Here is a 12424-nt window from a genome sequence, read left to right as displayed (position 1 = left end):
AAGTTAAGTACTATAGGAACAGGGTTCAAAGGTACCGAGTCACCGGAAGTACCGGCGACATTTTAATCGATGAAAGTAGTTCTCAAAGTGTCCGGCCGCGTAGGGGTCGCTGTCAACGTACCTCGTTTCCGTTTTACACACTGGCGCCGTGACTCATGCAACGTACGACTCGCCGAAAGCTTAGTCGTTTTATCGCCGAGGATGGCTGCATACTGACTGTGTTTTTATAGTGTGAATTGTGTGGAAGAGACGAGTTATTAATCCAGAAAGAAGGTGAGTAATAAAAGTGCCCAAAAAGTAGAGTAAATATAATATAATATAAAGAGAAACAAGGCGCATAGGCGGTTGCTGGGATGATGTTTGGTCATTGCGCGGTACTATGGCGTCGTAGTCGCTTTCGCAACTTGGACACGGCCAAACGACCATTTTGTTATCAGTAAATCAATAGCGCGCCTACTAGTACGTTGTCCATCGTTTCGCTGGCAATAATACCCTCTGTTATTATCACTCCACTACTCGACGGAATACTTTCTCAGTTTATACGTTCTATCATAATACCGGTACGCCCACCGAATTCCTCCGCCAAGGTAACTAACATAACGAACCGGTTCTATGAGTCGTTGCTTTGCGCACGAGCTCTGAAAGCTTTCGATTTTCATAATTATTTCCTTAGAATTATCACGATCTCGTTCCTATTGCTAAATATTTATATCTTTTTACTTGCCTTCCTTTTTTCTCCCTGTTTTCATAGAACCGTTTGTTTCTCGGTTGTAAACACAGCATCGATGGTAATCGTCTATCGAGGTTGGGAATATACATACGTAGTGCACGAGTGTCTGGCTTTTTAGATTGGATTCAATGAGATATAGGTTAATATCTCGATATATTGTATCGATCGCCTGTGATCGAGAATGCCTTTTTTTTTTAAATTGTATACATTTATTTTCTATATCTATATTTATTGTAACCCTGCGATCAATCCGATCGAATCGGTCAGCCTATTTGAACAAGGCGATTTCATAGTCTTACAGGTTAGATTGGTCGCACGGTCGCACCGGTGAGAGTCGGAATGGAGTCGATGGACGCGCGCCTCGTGGCGCAGGCGTTGAACTACCACGGTCAGCAGTTGCAGAAAGTTTGGGAAGGGGAGCGCAACGAGAACGAGCTGGCTATGCTCAATCTCAAGGAACCTAACTTCGAAATCTATCAGCAACGCCAAAAGACCCTTAGGTATTTGATTGTTATCATGTCGGTGAGCGCGCGCACGCTCGTGCCCTACTCATCTGGAAGTCCTTTTGATGCCACACTTTGATTTTGATGAAAACTTTATTGCTTCAAGTATAGTGTTTGCTCCTTGTAAGAGAAAATCATTAAGGAAATAACTTTAGGGAGTATACGTATATATTTTTTTTTTACTTAACTCATTTATTACTTATGAAACTTGAATTCATCAGGTGACTGGATTTTGTTTGAAATATTCTTTCAGATTTAATATCGCTATGATTCTGTCCAACAAAATTTATTGAATATCTTGTAAAGCAGCTGTGGTTTGTTCCAAAACTGTCTTATCGCTAATGTGAGAAAAGCACATATCGATTGTTTTTTAGTCCAACTAGAGATAATGAAATGGTGATGTTTCATCAAAAATCAGAAGTGAATATGGAAAGATCATAGGCTTCCTTGTATGGGAAAGTATCAGGATCGAGAAAACTCCTTTCGTTCGTAGCCTTGGGGACAGGGGAAAAAGACTGAAGCTTCAGCAATTCCTTGCTAAGAAAGCGGATGCTCTCTATGACAAGTCAAACTTAGAGAAGACTGTCGAGCCCATTAGACAGGAGCTTGGAGACGAAGGTAAGTGGGCGTGGATTTTTGTTTTTCTTCTGCGGAGTGCTGAAACCTATTGCCCAGGGTACCAGAAATTTCCATTTCCTTCCAGAATTTTATGCAACAATGCCGGGACTCGATTCTTTTGTCACCATGGAGAAATCACAGCGCATTAGGAACTTTTTAGAGGTAACTTCATTGCCCATCTGTCTCTGGAGAGAATGCATTTGCACCAAAAGTTCCACATGTGTAATGATTGCTGCGCCTGTTTGCAGAGTTTGGTTGTCGGGGACGTAATTTACGCTCAAGTGATGGGTAAAAGTGCCGCGGGCCTTCTTCTGAAGGTTCTTTGCAACTGCAGTGACTGTCCCAGAGTTGTCACAGACCTAGGTGTTAAGGTACAATCAATTCCATCCAGATTGAACAATTGAATTGCATGAGTCAGGTTATGAGCTTATTACGTGTGGACAGTATAACAGATAATAGAGTTCAGTAAGTTGCCTAAATATCAGTAACACTTATGTCTCTCCAGAGAGATTAAAAGAAAAAGAAAGAAACAGTTCAATATAGAATCAAGTAACTTAACTGATCACATATGTTTTATATTTTCACAACGACACCAATTTTCAAAAGTTATAACAGTATTACCGTGTTCATTCCTAACAGTCTGACAGTGCAATTATCAAAACCCATATACATACCAGTTTAACTAAATTACATCAAATTCATTATAGCCTAACAAGTACACCGCTACATCAAAAGGTCCATGCGTAATAAGTACTAACCTCAAGATGAAGGTACACATTGATTCCACTCTGGTATGCCCTAACCATATCAGACAGGAATGACGCAGTGGTTACCTCCAGTACAAAAAAAAAATGTTTTGAAGCTTCACAGCGATTGTTATGCACGTGCAAAGTCATAATGATTGCGACTATTTCGTCGCGTGTGCAGCAGTCACAGAACTGCGATCATTTAAATTATGCATAATTAAATTCAACTTGTTAGTCAGTCACGAGAAACGTTGTGCATAAAACGTTACCGGTAGCCGGTATCACGTTGAGCCTAGAAGCTTACGTGAAAATAACATGATAAATCTAGCTTTGTGAATAGAGACACGAATCAGGTAAAAAACATTGGCAAAGAAAAAGATGAATTTAAGAAAATTCGATAACTCAGTCACGACAATGCCTTCTCGGTAGTCGGAAGCGTCTACGAAAATCCTAACATGCGCGCTCTTTTCGCTAGGCCTTGATATTGAATACGGCCACAGTGCCGGCGGTGGACAAGAAAGGAGTGACAAGAGGCTACATGGCCAACGATCTGGTCTGCGTCGTAGTGAGTGAGGTTAACGTTGAGGCTGAGCGTGTCGTTGCCGTTATGAACGTTCCCGCCCGTGAGGGCCAGGCACCGCACCCACCTATGGGTCTTATCCATTCCGACGATCTGCCGGAGGCTTACAAGTAAGTTACGCCGAACTAGATAATTTAATAAAGCACAAACCGAAACCACTGACCTCCATGCCCGATCTTTTTTAGATTTTTTCTATTTTTCAGTAATTTATTAATTTTTTTCTTTTCTTGTCCCAAACCACGTGCCAGTGAAGTGCTCTACCAGGAACGTCATTTGAATTGTCGTTCTACGATGAACACACGTGACGCAACATGTGTGCGACTGGTAGGGTATTTATTGGTAACGTGACTGAGACTTTCTGAAAGTGACGGGTACGAAGATAACCTTTAAATTATGTAACGTTCACGTGCCTGGAGCACTTGGGATTGATTTGTAATTTTTTGATGTCCGCCATTGAAGAAAATGTCCCTTTAAGAAAAATCGTTGGGATATCTGTATAGCTTTGTTAATCTAGAAATTGTTGCGCGGCAGAGACAAATAATCGTCGGGAATTATATTGTTGTCGTATCTATAGTTATCTGTCAGTCGAGTAGAGTCGGTTTCGCATTGTCCGTGTTCCACGCGTTATTCGTATTTGACGTTTGACCCATGTTGAAGAGGGCCGAATTAACGTGGAAGGTAAGGTAAAAGAATGGCGATTAATTGAGGGAGATTTGAAATATTATTTTTTAACAATCGCATTGCGATACTAACCACATCAAAGGTAAATCAGACTTGACTCCTCTGACACGTTTTTATGAATCTAGGTGCCAGACACTCTATGTAACGTAAAAGTCGATAGTCGGTATGATGATGAGTTTATAATGCGATACAAATGATTCGAACCTTGAGCATTGGTTGACGTGGCTCTGTTCCGCACACGTTCCTATCTACGTTTGTGATATATTACTCTCAAAGCACCAGCCAAACTATGGCGTCAAAATGACATCAATGTGTCTTTTGAGATTGAATTTCCAGTATGAGACTTGAGCCTTGGGTTGGTCAGATTGGGTGCAGCAGACGGTAGGTATAATAATGATGTACAGTTGTTTGGTCTCTTGATAGGACAGTTAGATCAATGATTAAGTACCAATGTTTAATGGAATAGAAATTTAGCAGAAAAACCATGGAAGATTTCCCAATTTACAAGGTAGTTTGTTGATCTATTTATTCCACGAGCTATCTACGTCACATCTCATTGATTTGACGACAAACAATACAATAATCATCAGTCAGGTTACCAGTGCATTATTTCAATCTGGCAATAATGTGCAGTCAAAGACATAGTAGTTGCATGGCGTGAGAATTTATTACAAAAATTTTTTTTGGTGCTTTAGATTAGTTAAAAAAAAAAAGTCATGGAGTTCGAAGGAGAGACCAGGCAACAAAAGGTTTAGACAAATTCAACCTTTATATATATAAATATATATAATAGGCTCGAAAGGATTGCGGCTTAGCATAGTAATTAATGCCTCGTTTAAACTTACAGCTTGTATTGACAAATAAAAAAAAAAGATGTCGTTCAAATTGACACCACAAAGCTCAAAAACAGGCGAGCATACTGCTACTACCAATACTACTACTACTACTACTACTACCTACTACTACTACTACCTACTACTACTACATCTAAAAAAAATTTTTTTGGTCAACTTGGAAGACAAAAATACTCAGGCGTGGCTCCCAACCTATTCTAGGGCTATGCAATTTGTTTTATTGCACAAAAAAATATACCTAAAACCAAAAATATCACCACCGATCGATGATAGGCTGTGTGCTTTTGTGTTGAGAGAGAGAGAGAGAGAGAGACAAACCATACCCATGATTACAAAACGTGATAGAACCAAAAATATCTAAAATCCAATTGAACAGTACATAAAAATAAAAAGTCTATACGTCTTAGCGATCGAGAAAGGTGAGGCATGACTAATGTGAGTTCACATAATAATGAGGTTGTATCATTGTAAAATGTAAGCTAAGAGACTTTGTGGTAATAAAGGAAGCACAACGACCTTCTTTATGGCGTCCCTAGCGCATAATTGCAGAACCAGGTTGCTCGTTAACGTTTAAAATTGTGGATTTGGATGTTCTCTAATGCCACATGGTATGATGGACCGCATTAAGAAATAGCTATGAGTGGTTAACGAGAGAAACAAGATTGCTGGTAAATACCGTTTGGCATTAGGGTGGTATCCTTGAATAATTCATGCAGACCGAAAGACAGGATGTGATAATGCACAATATAAAATACATATATACATATGGAAGACACGCAGAGGAGACCGAGCGAGAGAGAGAGAGAGAGAGAGAGAGAGAGAGAGAGAAAGTGAGAAGCCATGGAGGCATAAAAATAAGCAATGATTAAGGAGACACGTATTGGCGGAACGGAAGATGTATCTTTAAAAAGTGGATTTTACCTAAATAGATGAAAATTGCATAATGGACAGACAATGCGAACACGACGAGATGTCAGAAAGCACTGGATGTTATAAGATGGATCCATAATACTCCTGGAAGTCGTCTCAAAAAAAAAAAAAAAAAAAAAAAAAAAAAAAAAAAAAAAAAAAAAAAAAAAAAAAAAAAAAAAAAAAAAAAAAAAAAAAAAAAAAAACACATAAAACGTATCTTTTGAGCACAGCCAACGGAGAAATGATTGTTCGGTCGACATGATTATTCGATCTCTAGTTTCTCCGTTAACCGAGCATATCCGGTTCGTTTCTCGGTGGGATTGAACGTGTGATTATGGCCGTGTGATAATAGGACGTTCTTTTCTCTCTTATGTGATGTAGGAAAGCAATGGACAACAAAGGAGAGAGTTATGAAACGATCTTGGAGAATAGCACTGGGTTCAACAATCCAAACAACATTAAATATCTATGCGACTTGAAGGGACTCGGACAGGAGAACCATTCGAATATGGTTGGCCTTCGGTATGTAAAATTTTATATTTCGTTTATTCCCATTGCGTGATGTTAATGGGTTTTATTTTGGGCACCTTATAACGATAAACTCTTGTCTTTACAGAGAAAGATTTCCACCTAATGAATATGCCACTGAGCTCAGGCAAACTCAAGCAAGCAAGTGGGCCTTCCGTAGCGTCGCTGAAGGGATTGATCATTTCAAGGCAGGACGACATTCCGAAGCTTTTCAGTGCCTGAATAAGGCACTCACTGTCGATCCGCGAAATGTCGAGGGCTTGGTGGCTCGTGGAGCACTGTAAGTTTGTTATATCGATAATTTGAGTGGCCTTGGTGAAGTCTCGTTATATCTTGATATAACAATGTTCTTATCTTGCTCTGCAGTTATGCAAACAGTGGCAGCTTCAAGAAGGCCATCGATGACTTCGAGACTGCACTGAAATTGAACCAGACACATACGAATGCTAGGAAATACATGGCGGAGACGTTGGTTGCTCTTGGTAGAAGTTACGAGGACGAGGAGAAGTTCGAGGACGCCAGGAAGGCATACGAGAACTGTTTAGCCATCGCGCCCTTTCACGAGGAGGCGAGAAACTCTATTGAGTATATAAAGACGAAGACGCTGACGGTGCCACTGAATCCGTTGGATACGTTTAAGATTGTGGAGAACGAGAATGAGATTGGAGATACGAAGAAGGAGAAGAAGAAGCGTAAGAAGGAGAGAAAATCGAGGTCGAAGAAGCGTCAGAGGTGGAGCTCCAGCTCGAGCTCTTCGTCCAGTGGCTCCTCTAGCTCGTCCAGTTCGGATTCCAGTAGCTCCTCGTCCTCTGGCAGCTCCAGGTCGGCTTCCCATTCGCCAAATCGTAAGAGGAAGCATAAGAAGGATCATCGCGGTTCCTTGTCGCCTCTGAGCAAACGTATGGCCCAGTATAATAATCCTCCGGCCATTGCTACGTCAGCTTCTCATGATCCAATAACGTCGGTGCCTTATGCTGTTAACACCCGGGATAAGATGGACGACTATGAGATCAAGGTACGCAAATTCTTCGAGTAGATCAAGGATCGATTTCAGTAACGTGAATCGTTGATAGAATGAGCTCGACGTTATTCTCGTTGTTGGAATCGTTCTTGGTCTGTTCCTGAAATTTGCGCATCGTGATCTCATGTGTTACCCTTTTTTATCTAGGTAAGAAAATTCCTGGAGGAGACTACCAGGTGGAAGCGCGAACGCGAAAAGGAGAAGAAGCATTCCGAGAGCGAGAAGATGAAGAAGAAGAAGAAGAAGGAGAAGAAGGGCAAAGACAAGGAGAAGGAGGACAAGAAGAGTCGCAAGAAGAAGAAGAAGGAAGAGCGCAAGAAACGAAAGAACAAGGATAAGCTCGAGCGCGACTTGGAAGCACTGAAGAAGTCCTCCCTGCCGGATCTTGAGCAGCTGGAGTCAAAGCTTAACGCTTATTATGCCAAAGTCGAGAAGGAAACTGCGGTTCTGAAAAGGTTGGACTTTACTTCTTCATGGATGTATCATACTCGCTATGTCGCGACTGTCACTGCTTTTAACGTTTGTCATCATCTGCACGATGGTACCTTGCGCCGTATTAATTCGTTGCGCACGCGTGTCCTGAGTGTCACACGGTTGCACGGATTTAATTCGGCATCATTAACGGCAGGGCTGGCCTAACACGGACCGTTTGAGAGGTTCTCTTTACGAGAAAGAGGAGCAAAAAAAAGGAGCTTTTTGCTTGTTCACTTTGTCCCCCTTGATATGCGTGTATCTTTCACATGGCATTTGGCACAATCCACGGTAGCCGCGTAGTTCAGAGAGGCTGTCTCATTATTTATGTTTTTATATTTACTAGGTATGTAGCACAGTATAATGACATAGCTTTCCCTCTTAGCAACGCGGAGAAGCTCGCGGAAAGTTCGCGAAGGGAGGAGGAGCTTCGTAGGGAAAGAGAAAGGGAGCGTGAAAGAGATGAAGCTTCTAAAGCCTACCACGAGCGGGATACCAGGTTGCCGATGTCCGCGCAACAGCGTAAAGGTGCGAATATCAGCTTAGAGAAAAATTTCAAAGATTCTTCTGTTTACATTGCCACTTTTCATTAGCTTCAATTGGAATGTTCTATTCTCAATTATTCTTTTTTCTCGTTGAATGTGGAAAAACGCGATCATCTTTCTCTCTTCTACCCGTGGTGACCTCCGTCTCCTTACAGAGATCCAGAGGAAACCTCTCACCGATATATTTGAGCAGGAATCTCAATTGATACACCCTGAGCCAAAGATACCGACTCTGGACACCGCGGCCCTCAACGCAAAGTGGAAGGCTGCCCAGGCCGCCAGGTAAATAATAGCTCCGATAGGTTCTTTCTAATTTGGTTACGGAACGTTAAAAGTTATTAGCAATAAGAAAGAATCTATCTCGGGAACAATGAACGGCGTGATGCTACTACCAAGCGATGTCTCGTGCGACTTAGTTTAGTCTTCTAGGAACGTAGTTGACGTTACGGTTAAGCTCGGGTTATGCAGGTGATCGTTATTTACGTGCGATACGATTGTATGATTCTAGGCAGAAGGAAGTCCATCCCCAGAAATGGCAAGATATACCACCGGAAAAGAAACTTCCGCCTGAAGTCGATAGCGACGAGGATGACGATAACGAGCTGGAGGAGAAACTACAGCGGGTGGCTCTCGAGAAATCTTTTAACATTCGTAAACAGATGCAAAGGGAATTAGTAGAGAAGCGGGCAGCAGCGCAGCCGTTGTCGGCGCCGACACCGCCACCGCCATTGCCAAAGGAACCGCAATTGCCGAAACCGGCGCCAGTGAAATATCCCACGCCTCAACCGCAAAACAAATTTCAAACTTACAAGGATCCTACAATGTCATTGCCACAAACGGCACCTGGAAAATTCGGCTCAACGTCAAATCTTGGAGGAAAGTTTCAACCTATTGGACCAAGCGGCGGCGGTATTCATCCCCCGGAACCACCAGGTCCTCGTCCGCCGCCATTGAAAAATCAAAGCCAGGCCAAAGGGCCAAGAACCGATTCGGACAGTGACAACGAGCGCCAGCACAGGCAAACGCTCAAGAAACGGGATTCCAATTCCAGAGGTGGAATGTCCAAGAGAATGAGCAGAGACCGTCCCGCCAAGAGATCAAGGAGTCGGTCTCGTAGCGCATCGAGTTCAGGATCCTCAAGATCACGATCAGCAAGACGCAGTAGATCCAGGTCGTACTCTAACCGTAGATCAGGAAGTTACGAGCGAAAGTACAGTCGTTCGCCTTCTGGTACCTACAGTAGATCACGCTCCAGGTCACGCTCCAGGTCCTACACCAGAAGTCGCAGTCGCAGCAGGTCCGGCGATCGTGGTTACTATCGCAAACGACAGTTCCGTCCTTACAACAATCGCGGAACCTACTACAAGCCCCGTTTCCAAGGTTTCAACAATCAGAATCACCGAGGAGGCAACAATTTCCAAAACCGCAACCGCTTCTACAATAACCAGCACAACAACCGCTTCGGCAACAGACGCGGAGGTGGTGGTTTCAATAACAGAGGCGGTGGTCGCGGTCGGGGTGGTAATCGTGGTGGCCGTTTCTTCCACGGGAAGCAAGGCTTTCGCGACTTCAGGGATCGTCGTGACTTCAGAGACCGAAGAGCCGTGTCAAGGGACAGATACAGTGACAGAAGCTACTCACCCGACCCTATGAGGAAGGTCGACGAAGCAAAGGAGAAGATCAACAAAATGTTAGAAGGCGGCGAGGAACCTGGTGATCATCAGCAGAGCGGAGCATCCGGAGTGCCACCTGGCAAGAGACAAGATGGGCCTTTGAGTGAAGGTGAAGAGCGGGACGATGATGACTACGAGAGGTGGGGCGAGGGTCAGGGGGGCGACTCAGCTAACAAGGTTGGTTAGGTCGAAGTTCTCTGCTGGCTTTTCGAAAACCAGAAAAGCCTGAGTTAGTCATGATGATGATCAGAGTATGCTAATGAGATGAGAATAATAAAGGATGAATTATAAGAATTATTAACGACGATGACCTTTGAGTCGCAAGGGCGAGAGTACCAGGCCACCGGGCCAAAAACTAACTCTCGTTTGTTGCTAGAGCGAGGAAGTTGGGCCTGTCGAGGATAACCTGGATGGCAAGGATCACTTCATTGAGCGCATGAAGCAGCGAAGCAAGAAGGTTTTAATCCAGAGAGACATCGCAGCTAAGATTTGGTAGAAATATCCTGATTTTGGATCCACTCATCGATTCCGCTTACCTGCGGTACACTGCTACCGAATTTAGAGACACTAATATATACCAATTTCTCTTAATTTCACTCTTTGTTCTTTTTTCTCTTCGTCTGTGATATATAGTCGCTCTCGTTAGTCATTGCCAGAATTCTCAATGATAAAGGTTGACACGAATTACTTGCCAGTTTTGCACAGGACTGTTTTTCTTTTTTTAGATACCATTATTCCTAGGATTTCAAAGTTTTACCAATCACAGAACACGTGTATTAATCGACTGATTTAATTGGCATTATCATTTATGCAATTAGTGTTATCACTCTTTATTGCATTTCTCGTTATATAGTTTCTTTTATCTAATCATTCCTCGATACAATATATTATGTAGTACTAGGTTTCTCTTTCTTTCTTTCTTTCTTTCTTACTTACTTACTTACTTTTAATCAACATCTGCACCGACGGACACACTGAACGAAGAGTAAATTGCAATTGGGCACTGCATAATAGCAATTCCATATCACTGTGGTTTATCATAATTTACAATTGCACCTCACTATTGAAACACTCTATAGTCCTTTTACACATGCTCTGATTTCATGGCCTCGACAGGTCTTTGGATTACACATTTGTGCTTTCACGTATACTCTACGTAAGTGTCTCCTCCACCGTTCGTTTGTCCTTTTAAAAAGAAAACTCATTGTCATCATTACAGTCACGCTGTACGTTTTCGACATTACGCAGATCAACCTTCAGTTGCATCCTCATTCTTCGACTGTTATTTGATTTTCTTTTTACAAATTCAAACCTATGTATCCATCTTGAAAACGAGAGCATAAAGCATTACGAAAAGAAGAAACGTGTCCTCGCCAGGGCAAACATCCTCCTGCGTTCTCATCGAAATGAAAAGGAAAAAAAAAAACAAAAAAAAATAAACGTTGCAAAGATCAAAGACATTTTACCACATCGTCATTATGATTATTGACACTTATTTTACAACATTAGTGTACGAGTAACCGATAAGACAATTACTGTATGTTGTATGTAAACGCGTTGCTGTACAATTTAAAAATCCAATGAAGCAAAAAGAAAAAAAAATATAACACCTTATAAAGCCAATGGATCAGTGAATAATTTTCTTGCACCTTGTGTAACCACCCTTGTTATCTTTATTTGTCGCTATGTTAATTAGACGAACGGGGGTCAGAGGTCAGTGCATAATGCACATTTCAGCGAGCGGACAATGTAAAAGGAAGTCATTTACCAAAGAATCGCAAGACTCATTAAATTTATCAACACTCTTCAACCAGTTCTCTTTATCAAGCAATTGGCATAAACTAATTATGCATTTTCCACGGCTGACTATATAAACCTGAGTACGAGCTGTTGCACCTCAGTTGCAAACAAAGAATTGCTACCATGAGCTCGTTCAATCTACTTGTTATTTTCATAGGAGTTGCACTTGCCATTGCTGAAGTGTCCAGCCGACACGGTGGTTACGATGGTAAGAAAGTTTTATGATAGTAATTAATCAAAGCTTGATTAATAATAATTCTTGCCTTGCTTCGCAACTCTTGATCAATTTTATTAGATCACGTGGATTATAACAGCCGTGCAAGATGCCTACATCACGAAAGATACAGCGCGTGCGACGCTAATCCAACATGTCAGAAAACTTGTGATAATTTAGGTCAACATGGTACACCTTGTCCAAGGACCAAGATCTGCATCGACGGGTGCGTTTGCGTCGATGGATATGTACGTCGTAGAGTGAATGGTCCATGTGTCAGGGAACAGCTATGTCCAAGAGTGAGACACTGAAATCTGTAAATTGTGCACGATTGATTATGAATATCTTATTCGGAGTTGAATTGATTTTGTTAAATTATTGGATAATAAAGTATTGATTTCTGGGTATATCGAGAGTTATTGGCATCTCGTTACTTGGCCGTTATAATTTACTCATATTACAGATGTGATTTGATCTCTGGCGTGATGATTGTCCTAATGGTTACTTGTGAGTATGCGTGCAATGTCAAAGGGGTGGGGGGATGCCTC

The 12424-nt window shown here is 42.0% G+C and overlaps 2 protein-coding genes across 13 annotated transcripts; both read left to right on the top strand.

Annotated features, from left to right (window-relative positions):
• The first annotated feature begins 118 nt into the window (after positions 1-118).
• Positions 119-11485, top strand: LOC107273350 (tetratricopeptide repeat protein 14 homolog). Of its 12 annotated transcripts, none has more exons than XM_015751447.2 (13): positions 119-273; positions 1024-1230; positions 1727-1851; positions 1937-2013; positions 2100-2222; positions 3073-3287; positions 6006-6146; positions 6241-6432; positions 6519-7167; positions 7321-7628; positions 8030-8172; positions 8345-8471; positions 8698-11485. In XM_015751447.2, exons 2-13 carry the CDS (start codon positions 1070-1072, stop codon positions 10046-10048), a joined length of 3612 nt encoding a protein of 1203 aa, XP_015606933.1. In that variant the 5' UTR covers positions 119-273; positions 1024-1069; the 3' UTR covers positions 10049-11485. The 12 variants fall into 12 exon arrangements, with proteins under 12 accessions (XP_015606933.1, XP_015606932.1, XP_024946443.1 ...); XM_015751446.2 differs by having other exon boundaries at positions 7991-8172; XM_025090673.1 differs by lacking the exon at positions 1024-1230 and having other exon boundaries at positions 135-273; positions 1487-1851; positions 7991-8172.
• A 227-nt stretch (positions 11486-11712) lies between these two features.
• LOC107273351 (allergen Api m 6) lies at positions 11713-12283 on the top strand. Its single transcript, XM_015751454.2, has 2 exons — positions 11713-11870; positions 11958-12283. Exons 1-2 carry the CDS (start codon positions 11786-11788, stop codon positions 12185-12187), a joined length of 315 nt encoding a protein of 104 aa, XP_015606940.1. The 5' UTR covers positions 11713-11785; the 3' UTR covers positions 12188-12283.
• Positions 12284-12424: the final 141 nt, after the last annotated feature.

This window comes from Cephus cinctus, unplaced genomic scaffold (genome assembly GCF_000341935.2).
Source record: "Cephus cinctus unplaced genomic scaffold, Ccin1 Ccin1_scaffold1576, whole genome shotgun sequence".
Lineage (NCBI taxonomy): Eukaryota > Metazoa > Arthropoda > Insecta > Hymenoptera > Cephidae > Cephus > Cephus cinctus.
This window is presented reverse-complemented; position numbering and strand designations above follow the sequence as displayed.